The sequence below is a fragment of the Oryzias latipes genome, chromosome 15 (assembly GCF_002234675.1).
Source record: "Oryzias latipes chromosome 15, ASM223467v1".
NCBI lineage: Eukaryota > Metazoa > Chordata > Actinopteri > Beloniformes > Adrianichthyidae > Oryzias > Oryzias latipes.
The window spans coordinates 3,920,559-3,947,240 of record NC_019873.2 but is presented as its reverse complement, the minus strand read 5'-3'; the positions used below and the strand labels follow the sequence as shown (position 1 = coordinate 3,947,240).

The 26,682-nt window shown below is 39.4% G+C and overlaps 1 protein-coding gene across 2 annotated transcripts in view; it reads right to left on the bottom strand.

The window, feature by feature from the left end:
• Positions 1–454: 454 nt before the first annotated feature.
• The window catches only part of ncapd3 (non-SMC condensin II complex subunit D3), a 34,842-nt gene continuing 8,614 nt past the window's right edge, over positions 455–26,682 (bottom strand). The window contains exons 8-35 of one of the 2 annotated variants that reach the window (XM_011484054.2): positions 25,328–25,461; positions 23,913–23,985; positions 23,712–23,837; positions 22,724–22,976; positions 21,534–21,572; positions 20,735–20,818; positions 20,566–20,642; positions 20,134–20,268; positions 19,054–19,274; positions 17,220–17,411; positions 17,012–17,109; positions 16,822–16,931; positions 15,906–16,013; positions 12,711–12,825; positions 12,408–12,503; positions 12,087–12,325; positions 10,581–10,660; positions 9,231–9,368; positions 8,980–9,113; positions 8,686–8,879; positions 8,339–8,449; positions 6,580–6,747; positions 4,395–4,507; positions 4,187–4,251; positions 3,896–3,943; positions 2,703–2,765; positions 2,541–2,589; positions 455–805 (exon numbers count right to left, since the gene is read on the bottom strand). In XM_011484054.2, coding sequence (XP_011482356.1) covers positions 736–805; positions 2,541–2,589; positions 2,703–2,765; positions 3,896–3,943; positions 4,187–4,251; positions 4,395–4,507; positions 6,580–6,747; positions 8,339–8,449; positions 8,686–8,879; positions 8,980–9,113; positions 9,231–9,368; positions 10,581–10,660; positions 12,087–12,325; positions 12,408–12,503; positions 12,711–12,825; positions 15,906–16,013; positions 16,822–16,931; positions 17,012–17,109; positions 17,220–17,411; positions 19,054–19,274; positions 20,134–20,268; positions 20,566–20,642; positions 20,735–20,818; positions 21,534–21,572; positions 22,724–22,976; positions 23,712–23,837; positions 23,913–23,985; positions 25,328–25,461 — 3,333 coding nt within the window. In that variant the 3' untranslated portion in view covers positions 455–735. Of the gene's footprint in view, positions 806–2,540; positions 2,624–2,702; positions 2,766–3,895; positions 3,944–4,186; positions 4,252–4,394; positions 4,508–6,579; positions 6,748–8,338; positions 8,450–8,685; positions 8,880–8,979; positions 9,114–9,230; positions 9,369–10,580; positions 10,661–12,086; positions 12,326–12,407; positions 12,504–12,710; positions 12,826–15,905; positions 16,014–16,821; positions 16,932–17,011; positions 17,110–17,219; positions 17,412–19,053; positions 19,275–20,133; positions 20,269–20,565; positions 20,643–20,734; positions 20,819–21,533; positions 21,573–22,723; positions 22,977–23,711; positions 23,838–23,912; positions 23,986–25,327; positions 25,462–26,682 lie in introns of both variants that reach the window. The other variant, XM_020709275.1, reaches the window with a different exon arrangement.

Sequence of the window (26,682 nt, the reverse complement as noted above, 5' to 3'; positions counted from 1 at the left end):
CAACGGCTCAGAAAGATTAAGACTGCGAGCAAGATTGTTGGTGCCTCTGTTCCGTTCCTGAAAGAGTTATACCAGCAGCGTGGTGGATGGAGGTGGTGTGGGAGTTTGTAAGAGGCTGTATAAGGAGTTATAAACATGTTTGACTTTAGTGCTAAGAGGTACACTACACTATGATATTACTGCCAAACCACCTCCTTTCCCTGAAGTCCTGGATATCTGATGGCTATAAAGGGGGGGGGTTGCTTAATTCAGTCTAGCAGTTATCCTGTTGGTGCCAAGTTTCTGTCTAATGTATGTGTAATGTGGATCTAACAAGTAACAACCTGGCTAGCTGGGTTAGCTTCCACCGCGTGCAGCTGCGGTGCATCCATCTATTAACATTACAGACATCTAATTTTAAGTAGTACAACTTGCGCACACACACACACACACACACACACACAAACAACCAACATAATGTAAAATTATTGAGATCATTTTTATTCTTAGAGAATTGTTGCAGGTTTTTTCCCCCTTCTTGCATTTGAGAAAATCTCTTAGTAAAAGTCAAAGTCACTTCATTATGAAGCACTTTGTTAAACAAAACGCAGCAGTCAGGAACTCACAAGTAAGAAAGGAAAAGGTCAATATCACTAGAAAGTGAGAAAAAAAAATGTTGAAATAAAGAATACAGGAATTACAGTACAGTTGACACAAAACAAAAAACTGAAATAAACACATGACACTGTCAGACAGCTACATTTTGGAAGCTCTTTTCTTCTGGCGCAAAGGAGACTGAACGTTCCATAATGTTGGACCAGCATCACTGAAAGAAAAGCCAGCAAAACAAAAGTTAAACCAAAACAACTTCACGTTATTAGCAATACTTTCATAAATATTTGTTTGTATTTGTTACCAACAAGTCTTAATAAAGCCACAAGAGAAAAGACAAAACAATTATTAGGACCACAAAAAAAACATTTTTATGAAAGTAATCTTTGCAGGGTTGTATTTTGTCTTTGAACATTCATTTTTATTCTCAAGAGGCGAAGCTCTCCTTTTCTCATACCTTTGGAGTAAACAGTCATTTTCTGTAGGAAAATGCTTCCAAAAAAGGGATTTTGATCAAACTATTCTCCTCTGATGGAGTATAACAATTGCACCACATTACATTGGGCCAAATATGTTCACATAGCACATTTATTTTTTTAAATACCAAGTAACTGATTCGGAAGAAAGGACAATGTTCATTTGAGCTTGTATTGTGATTTTTCTCTCAGTTAAAAACCCTGAAGAAGTCCTCCATCGTTACCAAACTACTGAAAGAATTTTGACGGACAAAAAAAGCACGATCCCACATGTCACCAGTGTAATATAGACAAAAATACAATAGATTTGACTGCAACTATTGCAGAAATGACTGGCTGGAAAAGGTGAGGATCTGGGCTCATTTCCTGTTTTCACGGTGGGTGACAAACTCATGAGCTATGCAAAGGAGTGTGAATCATTCCTGGAACAACACAAAACTCTGGAAGAAAATATAAATAATATGAAAAAAAATCTGTTCTTTGGAATGCTCCTTTTTACTGTTTTGTTGAGAACCTAAAACAAATTTCATTGTGATGACACTTTGTATGCTGCAGAAGTGTATCATATTAAAGATTGTTGTTTTCACTGCTGTCTTGTTTCTCTTTAAATTTTCCACGTTACAAGAAGTAATCAGGCCAGAATATGTTTTTACAATGCAGTTACTTCACCTTTACCAACAAGTTAGCATTGTCTCCTTTGGTAAGGTCAGAAGACCGAGTGTGTATGTACACTGTACGGGGAGGTAATACGTGAACATTCCCAGTATTTACTACTGAAAGTACCAAGTAATAGAGTGGAAATAGGGCTGACTTTCTTTTACAGTCCAGTTTCATTGTACTTAAGAGGTAGTTTCTGGGGTAAAATACCATGAAACATACGAGTGCAGACCTAAAGGTCAAGGTACTTTATTTGTACTTACCTTGTTCTCACATGTGGTAAGTACCACACAGAACACCTTTGCACAACATGTAAATACCCAGTAAGTATATCATAAATACCCAGTATTTACCACATAGGTATGAACCAAATAGTACCACATAAATACGCAGTATTTGCAAGTACAGACTAGACACAAAAGAAGTACCATGTAAGTACCCAGTAAGTCCTATGAAATGTACCATGTAAATACCCTGAAAGTACCCAGTAGTTACACAATAAGTACCATGTAAATTCAACTTAAGTACACTGTAAGTACTTCACTGTAAAAGAAAGCGTTACCAAACAGGGAACCGAGGAGATTGAAAGATTCAACAACCAATCAGGACACAAAACACAGGTTAAAAAATAAAAAAATCGGAAAAAACAGAAACTGCAAAAGGTGAACTACGCTATAGCAAAAGAACACTGCATTACCTTTTATTTATAAAGTCCCTTTTAAACAGGTCATCATAGTCAGAGTAGTAAAGATATAAAAACAAAAGGAAAGACAATAAAAAAAAGTCCATAACAATAAATCAAAGCTGTGAACTTACTTCTGTTCATTTGGCCTCATGTGAAGGACACTGGCCTCTCCATTGAGGGCTGTGAGGACGCAGTAAACAAACGACTTGAATGACTAAAATGGATATCAAAGAAGTTTCCTTTGTCTATATATCCACAGATAAATTTGATGATTTAGAGGAAAAGTATCTTACTTGATCCCTGTTCACTGTAGATTGCACTGAGGCCTTCGTTAAATGTTATCTGCACGTTTGTGCCTAGAAATCAGCAAGAACAAAACCAAAATGTAAACAATGAAAACATGTGAGGCACACTGATCATCTCAGTTTTCTTTAGACCTTTCAGTTCACACCTGCTTTTCAGTCTCAGCATTAATGTCTGTATTTTTGGTATATTAGCCGTATTTGTCATTTTTTTTTTTCGTTTTTTTTTATTAGGTCTATTTTTCAAGACTGGTGCTTGGAAATGAGCAGACGACACCCATCGGCCACTTCATTAGGTCCACCTTGCTAGTACCGGGTTGGACCCATTCTGTCTTCAAAACTGCTTAAATCCTTGGTGTCACAGATTCACTAAGGTTCTGCAAACTTTCCTCATAGAGCTTTGCAGACGTCGGTTGGAACCTGTGGTTCTTTGAGTTCCTGTTGTCTTTCTATCAGCTGGAACCAGTCTGACCTATGACCTCTGGCATCAACAAGGCATTTCTGCACACAGAACTGCTGCTCACTGGATATTTTCTCTTTTTCAGACCATTCTCTGAAAACCCTAGAGATGGTTGTGGGTGAAAATCCCAGTAGATCAACAGTTTCTGGAATCCTCAGACCAGCCCGTCTGGAACCAACAACCACGTTCAAAGTCCCTTAAATCACCTTTCTTCTCTGCTCTGATGCTGATTTGAACTGCAGCAGATCGTCTGGACCATGTCTACATGACTAAATGGATTGAGTAATCTTAACCCTTCTTCCAGGTGCGTTTGACCAAGAATGAAGCACTGGCCGCACAGATTTAGAAAATTATAAGCAAACTGGCACTTAATAATAATCATAACAATAGTAAAAGCATATTTAGAAGATCATCTCACCCTATGCCGTAGCTCTATTTGTTTACAAGGGAACTCCCCATTTCTTCTTCTATGACCGTTTCCGGTATTTTACAGAGTTCTCCACAAGTCGAAATGATTGTTCCGATAAAAAGTGTGCCGTATGTAAACTGGGTCCATGTACACAGTTCAATTCTAATGTGATCTTTGATCCGAGCAAAGATATTTTGCAGCGTATTTTCAGAAATAACCTTGACATCTAGTTAAAAGTAAACCACCTTAAATGTATACTTTTCTGGGTTGAACCATAACCTGGAATATACATGGAAAAGGCTGGAGTGCTCTTACCTTTGGGTGTGCTGAAGGCTCGATCTTTCAGAGCTTCGCTAAGCCTCCCTGCAATCAAAGTGACATGAAACAGTCAAAGTCTACAGTCACTGCAGAACTAAAGTTAATGGAGACGCTTACAGGAGCCACAGTCTCACATTAAACCCTGATAATCATATTAAAAACTGTTCCAGATGAATAATCTTGGTGTAAGGGTTTTTCTGTGCTGTCTGTCAATGCATTTTGCTTTTAACGTTTAGGATCAGCATTAAATGGTCTGGACCTCCCTTACATTTGATGCACAAATCATACCTGTTCTTTCCAGGGCAATTGATTTGGAGCTGCTGTGCTCTCCTGGTCTAGATCTGCTCACACGCCTGAGGAAACACACAATTGCTCACAAATGAGCACAGAACAATATTCAATGCTGACAAAGCAGTCAAGTCAACAATTACTTTCTCAAACAAAACAGATGACTGATTATTTCAATTTAAAAATGTAGAGGACTCTGGGGACTTACAAGTCAGTCATAGGTCGTCTGGGCATCTGTGGGTGTGGACGAGGCGGCTGAGGCGTGGTGAAGTTAAAGGTCAGAATGCGGCTCTGCTTTATGGGGGAGCTGTGGACTGAACCCTGACGGGAAAACACAACACAACACAAAGTCAGGAACTGACAGACACAGCAGTTACAAGAAAATAACAGACAAATGTCTCCTTCAGGCCTGAGGTGTTTTGTTTTTTTACAAATCTTTCTTAGGTTCCGTTTTATTTGCTAAATGCAATCCATTGCATCAATTCCCCCATTTGACTGGATTACACCGAAATACACAGGAATTATCACACACTTACACTCTACACTTACTTAAACTCAAGATTTTCTCCTTTTTTTATGAATGCTAAACTTAAAGCTCATTTTAAAACAAATAATGACAAAAAGTTTTTGGTGTCTCACTTTTCTGTTAATACTTCATGAAATGAAGAAACCAATCATGGCTGCTTTGCAAGTTTCTTCTCTTTGTATTTGATTTGAGTCATTATCAGTTTAGCGCTGAAGCTCCTGTCAATGACAGCAGCAAGAACACGAAGAGCCTGGTGCTAAACCTGCAGTTCTGTCAGTCTGAACAACATGGTTGATGAGATGGTTTAGTTCAGAGTTTGAGTCCCTCATGCTAGAGATTAAAGCTGCTGCTAATGTGTTGAAGGAAAGTTTAGTAACAAAAATCTGAATCATGAATATATTTAACAAGCTGTTGTGTTTACTGAAGCTCAGACCACAGAGAGAAAACGATCAATCAAATGGCTTGGTCTGTGTTATAATCTATAATCAGAGTCTCGTTGGTCCCCCTTCATTTCAGCTCTTCAGTCTTTCCACCGGGTCATGGGGCAACAATAGAGCAGAACCCCCAAAAACAACCTTGTCTCTACAAACATCTTCAGTTTTCTGGAGAAATTCTAGACATGAAAAACTGTTTTACTTCAATGAGTCACGGGTCTTTTACAACAAACGTGTGTTCCAGTGGTCTCCCTGATAGATGGTAGTCCATCCTTAGCGTCTCACTGGATCACAGAGTTTTTTAGAGTCATTTTACGTTTCTATTGAATTCACCAATCAAGATCAACGATTCACATATCCAACCATAAATCTGACTGGTTGCTGTATGCATGTCTTTTAACAAAATGAATTCAAATTAAACTAACATGTATTTAATCACATCTCTGATACCTTGATTTAGAACAGGAGCACAAAACCAACAAAACAGATAAAAACTCAAAGATTTGAAAAGAAAAAGTATATTTTAAAGTATGTAAACTTTAAACAATGACATTCAGACTTTTTTTCTGTCAACTTCCTGGTTGACTTCAGCCTTAAACTAAACCATCCCTCTTGTTTTGGATCATTTTAGAGCAAATCCTGAAAATCTTCTCCAAAGATCTGCTGACTTCAGTTCCAGTAGATTGATGACGAGAAGACAGCAAATGAAGACACGGCAACACCTCAATAGAAATTCCAGTTCTTTTAGAAAGAAACCGACTTATTTTCATCTTTAGAGGAAATTGATCATTTTTTTTTGGTATAATTCTATATTCATCATGGTTTATTTTATTTTTCAATGTACATTTTTTATAATATTATTTTTCATATACAGGTACATTTAAATCATGTTTGCCAACTGAACTGGTGGCTTTTTTTAACCAACATAAAACACTCGATACTTTTACTTTGAAAATGAGAAGCTTTAGTGACACTTTACTCTGAAAATTAACTTTAGAACAATATTGATTTGTACTACATACATTAAATGTATAAAGATTGCAATCTCAGATGTTGCACTGCAATACTCCACCCGATTGGCTGTAAACCTCGTCAGTCGGTCTCTGGTTCGTGTCTCCTGTCCAGAATGTCTTCAGTTTCCTACATTAACACATCTTTATTTTCATTCTACAGTAATGGACTTTTTGTTCCATGAAGGTTTGAACTGGGAGAGTTTAAGCAAGAGAAAAGAGTTAAAATGTTCATGCCTGTCTGAGAAAAAAAGTGTGTAGTGAGGAGTTTTACAGCCTTGAAACATCTGTTATCCTACTTTGTGGATTTCGGTTATCATGGGCTATTTTTAGAACACATCCCTGCGATGAACAAGGGAGCAATGTACCGATGGAGCTCTGCCCTCACTGGTCGTCTGGTTCTTGTGTGAGATAAAGTCTGACCTGTGCAGTTTGTGCTTCTGCTCCTTCGCTCAGGGTGCAGTTCTCCATCTGTTCCTGCATCTTCTTTTCCTTTTCTGCTGTTTTCAGAGCAAATTCCACTTCAGCAGCCAGTTGCTCATCTCCAGAGAAAAACTCCTTCACCTCATTGCGGTATTCCTGCATCATCACCTGTGGGAAATTACATGAATAAATCGCTGTTCTGCCACAGAGAGGCTCGACAAAAATACATAGAAATACTAGATTTAGAGACGCAAAAGGCTGAACATTCCCGGTCTGGCTCTACAGGAGACAAATAACCTGAACATTAAAATGAGATTGTGTAGATGCAAACAGAAAAACATGTGTAACAAAATAACTAAGGAAAATAGACTGTAGAGCAGTCTGTTCCATATCAAAAGTCAGGCTTTAAAAATGGGTCCAACCAGCATCTAGAAGATTCTGCTGATTCAACGCAAACTTGCATCACCAGAACACAATGAAATATTCATATGGTACAAGAGTCTTTAATCACAAAGCTTTAACACATTTAAACATCTCATTGCTTAATAATAATCTTCCAAACATTTTTATGCTGAGAAGAGTCTTCAGGATCCTGGAGAAGTGAAGCCTTTAAAGTTAGATTCAAACTTAAGAAATAGAAAGGAAGGAAAAGAAACAAAGATTAGCTTCTACAATGGGGTTTTGGTGAAGATCAAAGCAGCTCGAGTTCTCAACTAGAGGATTTTCTGAGGAAGACCAAGCAAAAATGATAAATGGTGGATGCTTCTATAACACTTTTCTACCGTGATTAAAGTGCTTTACAGTCACATTCACCCATGCACACACTGAGCACTGCTGCTGAACTCTAACTACCAGCTATGTGGATGTGAGTGTCTTGCTCAAGGACACTTCTGGAGCCTTGGAATCAGAGGATGATCGCCTCCCTCCACACAACAGCCGCAGAAAAGAGAGTTACAATAATCAATGCGGGAGTCAATAAGGCTGAACAGAACAAAGTCCCACTTCAGCACTTCCGTCATCTTTTGATCTACTTTCATAGAGTTTCCAGTGAGCCTTTCATTGGGATTTGAGCCCAAATCAAACATCTTTGTTTTCTAGGACAGAGTTTCTGCAGACTTCATTGGAAACTTGCCTCTGAGTTGTGGGTGGGACCTTTGGAGTGAAGCTCTTTATGAACTATGAGTTATTTTCTCAAACTTTTTTTCCAACCCGAAGGAGAAATGACTCCATATTTTAGGCTCCGCCGTTCTCTCAGTGTGACGCTCATTTCATGACACCATCCTAGAGCTGGCCTCGACAGCGTGTCTGCGTTTCTCCCACAAAAACAAACATCCAACCTTTTGCAAAGATGGATGTGCATATTGTGCATTTAAAAGGAAAACGTTTTAGCAGAGAACTGCTGGCTCCATGGAGAAAGTGGATGTTTGTGTACGCTCAAAGATTGATTTGGCATGGTATATATAGGCCCTTTAATATATGACCTCCATCCTTAGAAGAATGCCACAAGAACATGTTAGAAAAAGAAAACACCTTACCATTGGAGTGAGTCAAAAAACAACATGTGTTGCATGTTAAATACATGTGTTCAAATTTCATGCAATTACATGTTACCTATTGCTTCTATTACTTTTTTACTATATAATTATTTTTCTGCTCTGTACTGTAATGTCCCATTTTATCCTACATGTCAAGTTTGACTTCTTGCAAGTTCTACAAATGAAAAGAGTCTAGTTTTTTCTTTCCCCAGTACTGGTCTCACCTGAAGGTAGGCCATGAGGTCTTTGAGAACAGGAGATCTTCTCTGCTCTAGCAAGTTCTTTAAGCTGATGACTAGAGGAATTGTGTTCTCAATGAAAGCCTTCTTCTGGACCTTTGAAACAAAATAAAAAAGATAATATGAATCAGGTTATCTCAAATGTAATTCTGAACAAAAAAGTACCGTAATCAAATTGATACCTCTAAGAGTACTTAGACGTTCTTAACAGTACAGTACAATGAAACTTGTTTTGGGATTATTGGATGTTGAGAAGGAAAAGGAATTCATCAACAGGCTTTTTCATTTCCCCTTCTAGACCTTTTGAAAGCCTTCTGCCCAGAGCTGCGTACCTGTGACAGCACTTTCTTCTGTGCGGCCTGCAGAACAGCCTTGGCCATGTTCTCCTCCTCTATTTCTTCTCCTGCAGTCCCGCCAGCAGTTACAGCCTGAAGTTTCATTTCCTTCAGGCTCAAGATTTTAAATGTCTCTGATAAAATCTCGGCACCATCTGCATCCAGAGGCAGGTCCTCATCAGCAAAGGATGCTGGGACGGAAAAAAGTAAAGACACTGTGACTGCTGCTCCTCAAGAAGACGCCAATGGACAACCGCTCCCTTTGGTGTTCAGGATAACAGGCGTGCTGACCTAAAACCGTCTGGTTGATCTTGTTGGTGGTGTTGAAGCGCTGTGCATCTGTGAAGTGCTCCAAAAGGAAGCGATAGATCCGAAAGCGCTTCTCATGGTGCTGTGCTCCTTTCAGGGAGAAGCGAACTTTTTCTCTATGCAGATTTACAAGAACACTTCAAATCACCTTCAGAGTTATGACCCAACGTTCACATCCTTAGTTTACACGCACAATAATACGCTCTTTTTATGTGGACGTGAGAATACCCTACCTCTCACTTTGAGGGAATTTGTTGTAGGACTTGTGCTTGTGGTAGGAGTTAAAGTGGAAGATGCACTCAATAAAGTGCTGACTGAACATTTCGGGGTTCTTCTTGAGCAGCAGGTGGACGAGGCAGTATTCACACAAGCTAAAAAATAACAACAGGAACATTCTGGTTAATCATGAAGTGAATATGTAATGAAAATACAATGGTTCATCTGAGTGAAACTTGTTTTGTTACAGAAAGATTTGCTGATGACTGAAGGCTCTGCATGAACATCTGCTTCATCTTTACAATCTCAAAGGGTTTTGTCTGTTCTGAGAAGTCAGACCATTTGCCAGTACTAGCTTTACAAACCCAAATCTGTCATGTGATGCATCATTAAGGAGGAAGTATCCATTATGTAAGGGTTAATGGTTGACGAAGTGTGCATTATATAAAGTAATTTCTATAATGCACACTTCGTTGGCCCGCTTATACCATGGTCACATACCCCAAAAAAAAATTTAATCAGTTCTTAGTACTTTATTCTTGTTATTTTTTGGTTTGGATCGCTTCTGTCACAAGCAGCGAACTATGTGTTGCGTGGTGCAGCGCGCAAAGGAAAGATGTACGTATTTTCTAATCGCCACGATGGGTTGAATAAAGCATCAGACGCTGGTTTTTGTCCAAATGATGAAGCTAAAAATATTGTCAAAGAAGCCAGCGCAGTGATACAGAACATTTAAGCTATGTGACCAGAACTTCTTTTTTAGGCGTACATCATCACAGAGTATCATCACTTTTTAACGCACACCCAGCAGCCAATCAGAATTGAGAATTCACCTGGACCATGGTATAAAACATGTTAGGCAGCAGGTAAAATATTGTTCCTGGCTGTGAACAAAACTCCCCGTAGTATTTTTAGACTCTGGACCTCTTCTTACGGTCCATTTACCTCTTCCTTGTAAAGTCTTTAAAGAACACAATACTTCATTTTACTTGTAGATGAGAAACAGGTACACCAAGTCCCCCACTGAATCTTAAACACTTTTTATCCAGACTTCTCCCAGAAATCCAGTTTTTTTTCCTTCTCTTTAACATGCTGGTCTGTCATTTTTTGACTTATGTTCTCAAACATCACAGGATCTTGTCTCAATCTCTTCATACTCTAAGGTGTGATATTTCTCAGATAGAATACGTGTTTCTTTTCGTTTATAATGGAAATTTATAATACAGCTATTTTTAATATCTGTCCTCATATTACAAATGTCATGCTTTTCAGTGTTTTCCTGAAATATAAGACATGAATAATGGTAAAAGTGTACTGTGGACTCCACACACCCACTGCAGCTTCCACTCACTTGACAGGTCACATACCTGGCAACAGATGGGACCGGGTCAACAAGTGACGCCATAAAGCGAAAGAACAACGAGCCCTTCCATTTAACGAATTCCTCCTAAAAAGAGCAAAGACATTTGAGGACATTCTGACAGATTTCCCAGTAGATTGCCACTGAAAAACATCTGTAAACCCAAGAGCATTTTAGATGTACATCTACTATAACAAGCTGTTACAAGCAACATGCTTTTTTATCTGCAGAAAACATTCAAAAGATTTACAACATCTTAGTTGCATGTTTTGTGTCCATCTTTATTTACTGGCTTCAGAGAAGAAGGTGCTTGAGTAATAACAACTTTGAATGTAAATTACTCACAATAAGTTGAGGAAATCACGCCAAACTCTAAATCGGAATCTAATCGGAAGACAACTGTATCAGGGTAATAGACACACCTCATTGTGTGTTTTCCACACGTGTTCAGCGTCTGACTTTTTGGGACCCAAACCAAATAATTCTACAAGAAAAACCTTTTCATTATGGCATCAATGTCAACATTGTGTGGGTCTAAAAACGACTCTGAAGTCGGCTCCTTGGTGTGAAAGACAAGAGCTGACTCCTTCCCGGGAGTTTTTTTTTCTATTTCAATTCACCCTTTCTTACTGATTTTTCTCTCTAAGCTGCACACGACTGCATGTCTGGTCAAGTAAGAAGTAGTGAATTCATTTTTCAAATAAGTAATGAGTAAAGTAATTTAATAACTATTTTGATCCAGTTTCTAAAGTAAAGTAATCAATTACTTTTTAGAAGTAATGTATCCAACACTGCCAGGGGGAGTGGTCACTCAGTCCAGTTCTCTTAAACAGTCAATGATCGAGACACAGAACTACTGGCAGGGCTCTAGACTACATTTTTGCACCGGTTGCACAGGTGCGCCTAACTTTAGGTGCACCAGCAGAAAAGATTGGTGCGCCCACCTTCTCTCTCAACCACATTGTATTTAACTCTATTACACTGTCACTTTTAATCGTTGTCAATATCGGCATCAAGAGTTGAAAAGGATCAACTTACAAACTGGTAAACATGAAGAACTTTATGTCAAACAAAGCTCTACAATAATGCCAAATTACATTTAAAATGCTTGTGTTTAAAGACCCACTTTGTGAAGATTGTTTTTTGTATTTTTTTCCTCATAACGGCTGAGCACAGCGGAGTGACCACGCATTTTTATTTTTTATGATCAGACCGCACCCTCAAGAGAAGAGCTGAATGTAGCACCTGTAGAAGAGCGCAGTGCCACAGAACAACATCATGAGTCTAGTGAGGAGCATGTCGCTGTCGAGCTGTCATTGCAGCAAATGGTGGGAATACCCGCCACCGATATGCTCAATGTTTGTTAATTACGGTAGAAAAATTGTGTTTCTTCCCATTCTTAGTAGCATCAAAGGAAACTAACATTTTTCATTGAAATTCAGACCAAACAGGAGAAGCACTCATGTAAATATCAATATCTCTGCGAGTAGCACTGTTTCAAAGGTAACCCCACCTGCAGCAGGTTAGTGAGCATGATCAGAGTCTGCTCCCTGATGACATCTTCATCGTCCCGGAGACAGGCAGAGATGTTAGGTATGTAGTGGTCCACAATGTTGGTGTATCGAACACAGAGATCACACATGACCACCACGATGTTGTTGCGCACAGCAACCTCTTTGCCGACCTCCAGCTCTCTGGCAAACACTGGCAGATACTTGTGCACGAGCTCCTCCTGCTGCAGGCACAGCTTACCTGAACCACACAGACCGCAAACACAACATGAAACATTGGAAACACGAAGAGCAGCATGCAGTTCTTATGAAGAAGACTTTACCTAAAGTTAAGACTCCATGGGCTTTGATTCGGGGGGGTAAAGCGTTGACTTTGAACTGAGACAGAGGCAGTGAAGCTGGCAGATCATCCTGGCAATCTGTTCAAATTCAACAAAATTTAAACCATATATGGGATTTGTTTCCCAATTGTTTTTAGGACCTCTTTGTATAATGGAAAACCCATCTCTTCTTTTAGATTTTTTTTTCCAAAACAGCATTAAGGAATACACAAGAAAACTCCTTCAACACAGCTGGAACATGTGACTTTTAAACTCCACATCTGCTGAGATAAATGCTGCCCTCACCTGTTAGTTTGTTAGAATGTGCTGTCAGCACAGATTCCACCACCAGCACCGTCTTCTTGCTCACTTTAGCCGGACATTGAAGTGATGCCACACCCAGAGTGTGGAGATGCTTTATCTAAAAACAAATAATAAATAAACAAATATTTAAAAAAAAAAAAAAATCACTCATTCTGACAGATTTGTAAAAAGTTCTTTCCCTCCTACTTAAGCTACAAATGTTAAATTCTAAACACATTTTGCTCACATTTGGTCAACTTTACAAAATAAAATGTTTTCCAGAATAAAGACTGAACAGAATACAGAATACACTACAGAGATATCATCAGGTGTGCCATAGGAACTTATTCAACTTCACCCAATTTGGTCAAAAAACATTTACGATAAATCATAAAGTACTTCTTTCTTTTTGCTTATTTGATTTTTTTAAATTCTGATAAGAATAACTGTATATTGTTGATACAGACAACAGAGTCTCATTATATTTCCAGTTTTGGTTGGTTAAGGCCTTGTGATCTTTTTCAAAAAAAAGGGGAACCTTGGCTCACAGAAGGTTGGAAAACACTGGATTAAAAACCCAAACAGCCATAGTCAAGCTGTAATGAGTGAAAAGCAGGATAATTTTACTCTAATGTCTTTTTTCTAACCAGTGGTTCGCTTCATAACCATGTAGCTACTGTAATTGTGTTCTTTAGCTCCCATTAAACATTTTCTCTCACTGACACATTTCCCAAATCTCCGCTATAATCAGAAGATGTCATTCGTAGCTGATCCAGTAGAGTAGATGTCATGCAGGTCAACAGACCCTCTGTGGAAAATGCACATTGGTGGACTCATTTTCATTTTGAATTGCTAATGTTTAAGATTACATGTTCCAACAGACTGAAAATGTGTAAAACCTAGAGCTGGGCGATATGGCCAAAAAATTAAATCTCGGATTTTTTTTTATTCAAAATTCGATTATAATCCATTTTTCCCCTGCTTTTATTTCTTCAAACATTCGAAAGATGTAATATATTTAACATAATTTATTTTATGTTAACTTCTTCTTTATAAATTGGCTCTAATACAAAGTTCAACTAAATCCAAGCTGTAAAAATGTTTGTAGAACAAAGCAGCAGAGAAATACTAGAACGCACTCAGCAGAGCATTTCTGGTAGCAACAACCATGAAAGGGATTTTGCTCTTTGTGGTTTGATGCTCTAAGTTTGAAGTCACAACTCCAGAGACCAAAATCCCATTTTAGACTCACCAGACAAGATGACCAGTAGATAAAAAGCAAATGATTCCATTATTTTACAAAGAAAAACTATAGGTGTTATATTAAAAAATGATATTAGCGATAGAATTTCATTAGCGATAGATATAATTAAGTCTTTTCCAAAGTTTAGGGAGAACGGTACAAAAATAAATAAATAAAAGGTTTCCTCTAAAGAACAGAGACTGGATCTTTTATCAAACCCCTCTGGAGGCTCTGAGGGTCCGAAAGGGGCGTTAACGTGCCCGCGCCTTAACACCTGGTGCGCCCTATGGTCGTGAAAATATGGATACATGGAAAAACTATGGGATAAATTAACAAACCTGATAAAAACTGAAATTTATACACATTTTACTTTAACTTGGAAAAATATCTTATTTGGTTTTGTTAATTATGGTAATACAATTTCATCTCAATTTATTTAATAAATCTTCTGATTTTATTAACCAAGTCTTATATTCACAAAAAGACTAAATTTGGAAATAAAGCTCCCAATTTTGTTGATTTACTAGCCCAAATTAGATTTTATTTACAGTACAGACCAAAAGTTTGGACACACCTTTCCATTCATTTGAATGAGGGGTGTACAAACCTTTGGTCTGTAATGTCATTCCATTTCCCCCAGTACAAAAAAAAGCGATTAAAACGTGTCATTTTGCTCAGCTTGATAATTTAATATTTTTATTTTGTGTTTTTATCCCCCCTGGTGATTTCTCTGAACAATTGATGAACAGTTTTTTGTTCTTTGCTGTATGTGTGTGTGTGGGGGGGGGTTTCTAGCTCAACACCGGCTCTGTAATGTTACAAAGGCACTACTAATAAAGTTCCATACAAAGTGTCTCTTCTTAAATTTATAAAAAAAAGTTTTATAAATGTTTTATGAATGGTTTTTGTTTCATTTATTCTCCACGTCTTAAAGTTCACTCCGTGAAAATATAGTCTGACTTTAAACCGGAGCAGCTCGATAGCATTTAGCATCCTAGCATTAAGCATCGTAGTATCGTAGTCTAACCACACAGCTGTCTGTTGCTGCTGTATTTCAACAGGTTTTTCCTCCAGTTCTTTCTAGATCCTGTTATAAATCATCATGTTCTGCTGCTTCATCAGCTTAAACTGAAGCTACAGGAGGCATCTAGCAGAAGTCTCTAACACTAGTGTTTTCTTTTTCCGCCTCATGGAAGAAGCTCCTCTCTGCTTGCTGCTGTTTCCACATCTGCGCTCTGAGAGAGACCGACGGACTGACTTTACTCCAGACAACGGAAACGCAAGAGAGCAGATAGCTGGGAAACTAAAATCTAGATTTTCCAAAAAAATAAATCGTTTAAAAAAATCCAATTAATCGCCCAGCCCTAGTACAACCCCTCTGACCAGCTGATTACAGAAGGTTAAAAATATGGTTGACGGCAGTCATAGGAAATTCTTTTGGTAGAGCGGTTCTAGAAATTTAACTCTTCAGTGAGTCACTTCAAGTCATATTTAAAAATAATAATTTTTTTAAAGCCATGCACACTTATTTTGACTTGACTGGACCATGGTTGTTAGAGCAAAAGGTGAAGATATCATTTAGCAGGTAGAATAATGGATGCATTGCCTATGCCCTCATAAGGCCATCACCTTTATGCACCTGCAGCCAGGTGTGGTTGTGTCTGCTAAGTGTGTTTGGGAGAAAAGAAGGTGAGGGCAGAGAAACTGTTTTGGAACCACAAATATTTCAGTTAACCCTTTGAGAACTTTTTTGTTCTAGGACGCAAGTCCACAGCAGAGAACGTAGAGACTGATGTATCTTTTAGAAAGAAGCTTTGGATCCCCATGAGAACTTTTGTATCCGAGTGTAATTTGATTCAACAAATAAAAAGAAAAATCATTTTTGGTGAGGGACAAGTGACCACCAACTTGCAATGACAGGAGTGTGGTTGAATAAGAGGGAAAAGCCTGCTCACCATGAGCTCTTCATCAAGGTCCTGGGCTCCATTTTCATTGAGGATGACAGCGGATAAATAAGCTTCACAAATAGACACGAGCTCGCCACAGTGCTGGTTTAGGAAGGCCTGAAGACAAGAAACCCAAAAAGTCCTCAAATGCAAAACGTTTAACAGTTTGACAAAAAACGAAGTAAACATTTTTGATATGAAAGAAATGTTAAACTCCATGAAACTTAAAAAAACAGATAACAGAATATGAGCTTAGAGTGTTGTGATAATGTGAGGATAACATCAAAGACACAGATGGACACAAACACAACTCAGATGAACATAATGCACAACATCCACACACACACACACACACACGAGTCACAACGCAAGGGGGAGACAGATGCCTACCACAACAGACCCACCAAACTAGTGACACAAACACTTGGTAACAACTCAATCTCTCCATGATCTATCTGTCATCTTACTGTGGTTGGGTGGTTGAGAGCCAAAGTGATTCTTGTCAAGAGAATATGTTCTTGTATGATTATGTTTTTGGGCTTGCAGGCAGGGACCTGGTGGCTGTGCCTCCTCCCACAGAACCAGCTAGGCTCGATGCAGAAAAACCACTTCAGAATGCCACTAGAGATTCGGTGTGAATGTGAGTGATTGTGTGACAGACCAGCAACCTATTCAGTACCCCACCTTTGCCCAACAATAACTGGTATGGGCTCCAGCAACCCCGTGTCCCTTACAGGGCTTCATTGGGTTTGAAAAATGAATGGATGATATTTCCTGTCTAGTTGGACTCTGGACTCTCATTTTTAACTTGGACAACAAGCCAAGTATGATGAGAAAGACCCTCACTTTTGGCTACTCGCACTTCTTGTTCGACAAGTAAACAAAAACGAATACATATTTTTTAAAACAAGGTTTCTTTCCAAACCTGGGTCTCTTTGATGTTCTCCTGACAGCCAAGCTGATAAAGAGTCTGCACGGCTGTGCTGATCAACTCAAGAGACAAAGTGAAACTCTTCAACAAAGACATTAGATCCTCTGAAAGAAGAAAAGTGAGGGAGGGTCATCATTCTCCAGCTTCTTCTAGTGAAGTCTATCGCCTTTCCACAATCATTTACCAACTATCCTGTTCTTGGTATCATCATTTAAATGAACTGCAACGTCTCCCATAACAGATAGAATGTGACAGAAGGTTGTCACGTCGACATCTCTTGATCTGCAAGAATATAAAGTAGATTTTTGGGTAATTAAACAAACACAATTGGATCATCAAAAATGACCAGTACCAAAATGTCTGGAAATGATTCAGGTAAAACTCGTGCTCGCCTGATCGATGCGTCCCACGAGTCCAGGATTTTGCCACATGGGACTTTGGGACATGAAGTGGCGACCTTGGAAAGCAGCAGCCAGGCCCCTGCAGCATGATCGGCCTTAAAGTGTGACATCAGGTTTGTGATGAAAGCCGGCGTGAACTTGTTCTGCTTCGACCAAATGGTGAAGGCTCTGCTAAAATAACGGCTGGAACAAAAGAAATGTTACAATTAGTCTCCATCTCCTTTTCTCTGGCAAATAGACTGATGTGATCGTAAAGACACACTCACATTAAATTGAGGTCTATATAGCTTTGCTTTTGGTCAAACCACAGCCCGTTTGCTGTGGTTGATACAGATCATTGAAGGACCCACTCTGCTGTTAATGGGGATTTTAACATATAGGATTTTTCTCATAGTGGAGGACATATGTAAAGAAAATTAAGCTCACAAATGCATTTCTTCATTCACATTGTTCTGAAATAAGGTGTAGATGAAAAAACGTAGTTGTAGAAAGCTTGTGGTTATGGAAAAGCTGCAACCTGCAAGTCACAGTCCCCCTGCTCTGCTCCATTCTGATCATCCACTGTCAGACACATAGATCCATGAACTTCTTTATTTTCCGGGTCTGAGCTGGAATCTGGATCAGAACTGGACGGCTGGATAGATCTGATGTTGACCACCATTTTTGTTGCACTGCTAAAGATAATTGTGAGGTGTGCGGGGGGCTGTAAGCTAGCAGGAGTGTGAGTGTAAACAGAAGGATCATGGGAAATGAAGGCGGGCTCAGTCAACACCAACAGTCCCGCCCACATCTCAAAGGGAACATTTTTGATAAACTCCTACGCTCTGCAAAAACTATGTTATAGAAAATTACAGGTTTTTTTTAATTCCATATAAAAATGAAACAAAAAACCTAAATAAAATAAAATAAAAACAGACTGGGAACAATCTTAAAATGGATCAAAAGATCAGACTGGGGCTTTAAGATGATTCTTTTAAGGCAGCCAGTAAAGTGCCACAGATTTTCCTTTAACCCATAACCTTCATAAAGAAAAAGAAAAAAAATTAATAAAAAGAAATGGGGGGGGGGGGTCTGACTTTTATGATGAGACGGATAAATACATTTAAAAAAATAAATAGGTCACAAAAACAGCCATTTTGTAAAAGTATTAATAAATGTGAATCTACCATTTCAAATACTTTATTAGCAGCTTTCTGGTAACATTAGACATTAATTATTATAATAATAATTATAATAATAATAATTATTATTATCATTAGACATTAATATTATAGTGTGTGGGAACAACGGCTGTAATAAATCCATATTTGGAGGAAAGACTGTTTTTTCTGTTAAATGCAGTTCTCTTATTTTGAAATTAAAGGCTCTTCTTCTGTTTCCTCTTTGCATCTTTTCTGCCAAAAGAAACTTTTCAAATACGTTTGTCTTTGTTAACTTTGCTAGTGGGTTAATATAGCATGATATAGCACCGGAACAGCCACTTTTAGAACGTAATGGTTGTATTTTTTAACGCATGACAGAGCGGCTTGATGTCCGTCAAGATTGTGTCAGATGTGGTGGAGAGAATCCAGCAGCTTTTTAAAATAAAACTTCAAAATCAGATTTTAAATAAAAAGGGTGTAGAATGTTTTCTTTCCCCTCTGCTGCCCGGTCCCAACTGTTCTATGGACCGATTAGGCCCACGGCTCAGGGTTTGGGGACCAATGTTGTAGAGTACTGCCAAGGGAATTAACATGGTGAGATCGACCAGTGGAGCATCACAGTAGTTGTAACTACAGAAAATGGATTTAGCTTAGTAAAAAGACCGGTTCTGGTCAGTTCTTACCTCAGGTTTCTGCATTCATGTGACAACAAGCCTAGCAGATCCCATGTAAGCCTCTGATCTGTGTCCATGTGATGGCCGCCATTGTACAGTTTGACTTGACTAAGCAGCACTTGTTCCAGAGCGTCCAAGGCCTTCTCCTGCACCGAGCTCTCAGAGTCCACCACAGCCGGCAGCACGCCCTGCAGCCATGCCTTCTGGACCGTGCTGCACTCGGCTTTGGCCTGGTAGTGACAGGACATCCAATGGCAACAGGTTTTTATTCCCATTTCCAGAGATGGGCAGTAACAAGTTACATTTATTTGAGTAACTTTTTGAAGATTTTTAATACTCCAACTAGTTTAACTAGTTCAAATGCATATTTTCTATGGAATTATTTGTGTCTCATAATAAGTCAATACCAGAAATGCTTTTTCATTTTCACAATAAAGCTGCATTTGTTGACTTAAAAAATAAAATTAACAATCCTCCAAAATGCTTTTTCCTTTTGTACTCCAACGCCGCTCATTCTGTGACATCGTTAAAGAGAAAAAGCAAAGAGGGGACTGCATTTCCATTTATACATCCCTCGCGCAAAAACTGTTGCATAACTTAATTCCAGTCAGCCTTTCCAGGGGGGAGGCGGGGCGACCTGTCCAGGGTGTATCCCGCCTTCGCCCAACAGTAACCGGCACAGCCTCCAGCTACCCCGCAGACCAGCGGGTAAAGAAAATGGATGGAAGTTCATGACACAAACCCTCGCATTGAGCGGCCACACTGGATTTATTTTTCTACCCTTTGATCGAGTCACTAAAAACGCCACGTGCCCAAACCTTGTCTTGCCAACCTTGCCGCGTCTGACGCCCAAGTCGCGCCGCAGGACCTCAGATCGCGTCCGTACGTTGACTTAACATTGAAATGTGAATGCAGCATTACATGCATACAAATTTTGGATAGTCTATCTCTCTTTACCCATTTTACAAAGAAAATACTAAACAAAGAGGCCATTGGCAGGAGAATTGGATTTTACACAGTTACCGTTTTAATCTGTTATTGTACAAGTTTGAGGGTTTTTAAAGTGGTTTTCTTTTGGGTATCACTCACACTGAGCAGCTCTCCAACACACTGTAAAGCCTTCTTCCTCACAGACACAGCTGGGTCTCTGGTGCGCTCTGACAGAGTCTCCAGATTCTCCCAGGTTGGGGGAATTACACCATGCTTCAGGAGACCTAGCAGGGCCTAAGACCGTAGTCAGAGGAACACATAAGAAGGTCAGTCCAGAAAGGTTCTATAGGGTGAAATGATCACTTCTGGCTGACCAACCCTGGTCATCAAAAACCCAAACCCAGCTGTTTTCTAGCTCTCCCTGCACCGCTTGCTGATGATGATGATGATGACCAGACTGTGGAATCCCTGCAGTCAGCTCAGCAGCAGCTAGCGGAACAGGGAAAGCTGGAAAACAGTCATGGGTGTGGTCTTTGATGACCAGGGTGGACCTTTAGTTTCCTTTATTTCAAAACAAAAACAGTAAAGCACCTGCAGCGCTGCCTTCCTGACATTTGTCTTTGAGTCCTTTACACGGCGAAGAAGAAGAGCCAGGTTTGCCTTTGCCGCTACAAAACATGGAAAGAGTCTTTTATTACAAGATGGTCGACAGAGAGCCACAGGAGTGTTGACGGAGCCTTTGCACGTGCTAGAATCTCACCTTCAGAGCCTGAGCCGTCAACACAGCTGATCTCCACCGTCCTGAAAGGCAGGCTTTTCATGCTGCTCTGCGTGCACGAAGGTACTGCAACACAATCCCATTTGCAGCAACAGTTACTAGAACAGGAGCAACAGCAGCCTGGGCCTTGACATAAAGCTTCACTGAGGTCTTGACATCGGTGCTGCATTTGTTAAAGACCCACTCCAATGAATGGGTGATGTTAACTGCTCACCATTGATATGGTAATTGCCCCAGGATTCCTGCATGTTAGCCTCTCACCTTACCAACCGAGCTACCCAGCCGCTATGATAAACCCAGAGATTAATGACCGATTAAAAAATAAATGAATTAATGGCGTGTTGTATTTTCAAATAGCAACAAGCCTCTCAACTCATCCGAACTAAAAGGAGCTCCGCCTACATGTCGATATTACATCTGCAGTCTTTTTTTTTTTAAATCATCAGACCTGAACACTAATCATTAAATGAGAGTAGTGCGAGGATCCTACATCTATCTATCTATCTATTATAGCTCCTGCTTGATCCTGTTCAGACATGGGAAAACTTGTATTACTTGCCAACTTTTATGTATCATGTGTGATTTAATAGGCTCAGTTTTATTATCTGTTGGCACTTTGCTTTTAAATGAAAACAAATAAACTAGAGGCTTACTTGATTGGAGTACCAAATGTTTTTAGCGATTTGAGATTCTTCAGAGAGTTTTGACTTTTTTTTTTGGCTGTGAAGTGAATTTCAAACAAGCCTCGATGCAACAAAGAAAAAGCAAAAGGAACCCAAACCTCCTGCGAGTTCACTGTCCAGCACCGTCTGAGTCCCAGCTGAAAATAGAAGATAAAAGTCTGCTTTAGTCAATGGATGAAGACAACAAAACAATGATAATGTTATTTAAGTTTGTCCAAGTACTCTGTACAACAAACCACAAACATATGGAAAACCACATGAAAAAAAGCATTGAAAAGGCGCCCAAGTCTGCCTTACAGGTTGAATAGCATTAGGTATAAGATTTTGTAGTGTTGATGAATACTAAACAAACTCCAAATGTTTAAATATCCTTCAATAAATCATTTTATTTAGGGGTGTTGGAAAAAATAGTTTCGCCAATATATCGTAATAACCGTGTTTTACTGTGAAGCACTATGTGATTTTTATTTTGAAAGGAACTGTACAAATAAAGTTTATTATTATTAAAGTTTATTATAATAGTTTATTTGCCCTCTACAACAGTGGTCCCCAACCCCCGGGCCGCGGACCAGTACCGGTCCGTGAGTCATTTGGTACCGGGCCACACAGAAAGAATAAATAACTTGCATTACTGTTACATCAGTCCATGTCATTTTTGACGCATTCCAAGGCGCTATTCTCGGTCACGTGATAAGTATAAGTTACTGGTAAAATAAAACCCAGCAGCTAGTAAAATTAGTAAAAAAACAAACGTCTCTGGAAAGTTTCTTTGCCGAGGGGAAAAGGCCCAGCCAGGAGACGGAAGAGGAGCCTTCCACTTTTAAAAAAGAAAGCTATATTTAATTGACAGTACTTGTTTTTTGCGCCATGAGAGTGTGGGAAAGGGAGAGGATGATGAGACCTGTGCGATGTCAACTGTTAAGCGTGTCAAAATAAAAGCACAGGGCTCGTCTTGTCACGAAACTCACTGCCACGTTGCTGCCAGTATCGTATAAAGCTATCTGGTGGGGGGTTTTTCCCTGTTCAACATCGGGTTACGTATCGTATCGCCAATACACACCCCTAATTTTATTGTCTTACGTCAGTTTCAGGGAACAGTTCAATAAAATTCATGAAAAAATATTTATTATATTCATACTCAATACTTTGCCTCCATTTATTTGAACATTTTTATCTAGATTTAATTCTACGAGGATGAGTCACTGTTAAATTATTTTTGTATTGAAAGCATCAAATGATGTTATTCTAGTTTATGCCCATGGTTATAAGCTTGTAAGTATGCTCTTACTGCCAGAGAAGAGGTTGTGGACGGCCCTGGTGACATTGAGGGAGGGCAGCTCCAAACACTGAGCCAGGCAAGAAAGGGCGTGGCCTTGGACGGTGGGAGAATCATCCATCCTTCGAGCAAACAGCAGATCCTGGATCAAAAACCTCTGTGGCAGAAAGATGGCAAGCTCCGGATCCTGAGATTCCTCCAGCCGCCTCTCTGTCTGCTCCAGCAAAGCCATGACCACGTCCACGGAGAACAGTCGATGGACCATCTGCCGACAGCAGGGCAACAAGTCAGCACTGAGGTTCTAGCGGCAGCTGGTGATGAGACCAGACTAAGAAAAGTCTCACTCCATCATCTTCTGAAGATCATTCCCAGTGGGCTTTGAATTCTGATTATGCCGTTTTTAGCACAAATAAAAAAAAACCTGTGTTTTCTAGGACAGTTACTGCAGTGCAGCAGTAGTTCACAAGAAATTCACCTCCGAGTTTTGGGTGGGACCAATGGCATGGAGAAACTGTACACCCCTTCCCCTCCCCATTGCTGAGAGCTCTCTGTTTACATCAATTCACCAGGGGATGCATCAGAATAGAGAGGAGCTGGGAGCTGTGACCCACTCAGCGTATTTTGTACGTCACAAATATGATATTTTTCATCTGCTCCCGATTCACAACAACTTGATTAAAGAAACACTCAGAAATAGTTCCTGTCAGTCCTAAAATCTTCTGGAAAGGTTTAAATTCTTTTTAAGTGTCAGCCCCCAAAGATCACCTTAAAAATCAGCTGTTTTCCATCTAGTAAAAATAAAAGGCCCCTTTGCAAAAACATATTATGACTATTGAGTTCCAACTGTCAATGTGAAATAGCAGGACACTACATCATGAAGTCTTTCCTGAACTTCATTTAAAATAATAAAACAGTGCTGTAAATACAGAAATGCTAGAGACCAAAGTTTTCCTGCATGGAGCAGAAATATGTCATAATATTTAGCCATTTGTACACTTACCTTTGGTTGTCTGGAGAAATTAAACAGCCATTTAATGAAGCGGCTGTAATCTGCATTTTCCATCTGAGATGTCAGCATTCCCACAGCCTGGGCTCCGTGGCTTCGGTACTCGCTTTTCTCCACCATCTACATGCCGACACAGCAGAATCCTGTGAAAAGAGCTGTTGCCAGCTCAGCTGATCCAACGTCTTCATGACTGACCTGGAAGCAGATGTGCTGCAGCAGAATCTCCAGGAAAGGTTTCGCCAGCTCCCTCTGCTCCTCCACCAAATGACTGGAATCACATTCAACAGTTCAAACGTCAAAGACATCCTGTAGAAATAATAGAAAGGAAGCGCACACACGCTGCTAACTTTGGTGGCGCTGCAAAAGCACACTTCATAGGTTTGTTGATGCCTCTAAATTGTCTGTTGTCTGTGTGTGATGGACTAATAAATGGCCTAAGATGAAGTCCAGCTGCACCTTTCAGGAGATGTGGAAAGGCTCCAGCATCCCTGTGACCCTGAACGGTGCATATAGAAGATGGATGGAAAATACAAAAGAGCTATGAAAACAGGAGAAACAGATAGAGGGAATGGATGCATAGATACGGGTATAAATAAACAGATGAGCATTAGGCTAGCACACTGACTATATGTGAGAACTGGACTGAAACTAGTGTGACGTCACTCATTGAAAATGGTTTACTTCTGGCTCCAACCAAACCAAGTCAATTCATTTGCCATTTCTTGGATGCCACCTCATTGGAACCAGACAACATCCAAGTCGGACTGAGTCCGTGTTCTATGGTGACCACCCTCTCCAATCAGGAGTGAACTTGTTGGAGGGCCACACCCCTACCACGTGAAAGCGGGAGAATCTGTCAACTTACTTTTATTGAAGTATCTGACTGGTCAGTTTATACTCATTCAGACTTGCAAAACAGAAAACAAAAAATCCAAAAATATGCTTAAAAAAAGTATCAGACCAAGAAAGTTAGAATAACCGGAGTAAAAGCAGTTTATTTCTCTATAGAAGTCTATGGGATTTTGGTTTCTTGAAGCCAGCAGGTACTTCCTGTTTGGAATGCTAGGGGGAGGGGGGGGGGGGTCACTCAGTCCAGTTCTCTTATACAGTCAATGGCCTAGAAAGAAAGCGTGAGAGAAGGAAAATAAAACATTGCCAAGGAGGAAGGGAAAAATGCATTCTAGGAGATAAAAATAATGAAGTCAAACTGTGTCTAATAGTTTAGGGTTTCAATTGAGCTGTTGAGTTGATTGTGGTAAAGATCTGGTGTAAAAAATGTTTCACATCTGAAAGAATTTCCTTAAGAAAACTGACGTTTTTTCATTGAGACGCTGCCCTCTAGTGGTCATAGGAATATATTTCAGAATGAAGGTTCAGATTTACAGGACTGTTGCTTGAATGTAAAAAAACAAGAGTATAACTAATGGACATCAGATGACATCACTTTAAATAGATTTATTTTACTCTAACATTTAAGAAACACTTGGTAAATAAAACAATTCCAATACTACTGCAACTATTCCAGGAACCCCATGTCCTACCCACCAGTCACACGCGCACACACCAACCATACTAAAAGCAAAGACAAAGCAAAAATTCAAACCTCTCACCTTACAAACTGAATGGCATAATCCCTGATTGCCAAAACACTCCGACTGAGAACACGGAGGACCGGTTTCCCTCGACTCTCTTTATTCATCATCAGTATGGCATAGAGCAGCTGATGGAAGACGCTGCGCAAAGACTACACAAAGAACATTGTGTTATCATGATCAATCCATGCCCTAAATATGCCACAACTTCCATTTTAACATGAAGTCAGGATACCACAAATTATTTAAATTGCATTCACCAAATTTTGTAAGAATAAAAGGAGAACAAAGGTTAGCATTTTTGGTAGGAAACACAAAAACCCTCATTGCAAACATAAGATTACACATCTGCAGCTCCTCTGATGTTTACTGCATTAAACTGAAACCTTTCTTTCTGTTATGTATCATTTATGATGTACAATTTTGCAACACAAAACCTCGTTTTTTCATTCATTCTCATCAACATCAGACATTACGCCATTTATGATTAACAAATCTTTTTTGCAATGACGTGTCCTCACTAGTGACGTGGTTAATCACCCCTCTTTCCCAAAAAGGTTTTTTGATTTGATTGATTCATTTAAGACCGTTTTCTATGCGAGGCTGAATGCCTGTCTGTGTTAAGTTAGGAAGGAGAGTTTCTGGAAAACATCTGCTTCTGAAAACTTGGCCTCACAGTTTTATCGTAGAAACACAAAACATGCTAAATCCCACTTAACCCTTGTGCTATCTTAGATGACCCCCCCCTTCCATTGACGTGTTCTCCCTACCATGACAAAGGTGGATAAAGGTGGAAAGATTTCATGTAATCCATGGACACCAGTGAAGATCACAAATCATTGAAGAAAAAAGGTTCAGAGCACTGTCTAGTGGGTCTAGATGACCCAACTCCCAATGTTAAAGTGCCTAGGATAGCACAAGGGTTAAGTAGACCAGTGTTTTGTAACCAGTGTGCTGCGGGGGATGGTCAGGTGTACTGTGGGAAATTACTAATATTTTATTTAAAAACCCACACAATGTCAATGCCAGCCCCCCCAGTGAGTTTATAGAATCTGTCTGTTGGAAAAACTGTTGTCAGTTTAAGGACAGCGTTTTCTATTGTTCCAATTTGATTGAACTGTTGTTGGAAACACTGTGAAGAAGATTTTTTTTGTTTTCAGCAGTGACGTTTCTTATTCGTTTGCTGCTGAAGTTAACAGAAAACCTTTTGAGTGCAACATTGTTTAAAGTGGCAAATATTTCTTTTTAAAATCTTTGCCTTTTCATCAGTTATTTTTTAATTCTGATCTCTCCTAAACAAAAAGGTATAAAGCATGACGATTTTTATTTTATTATATCCAATTACAAGACAAGACTGTGACCAAACAATATAT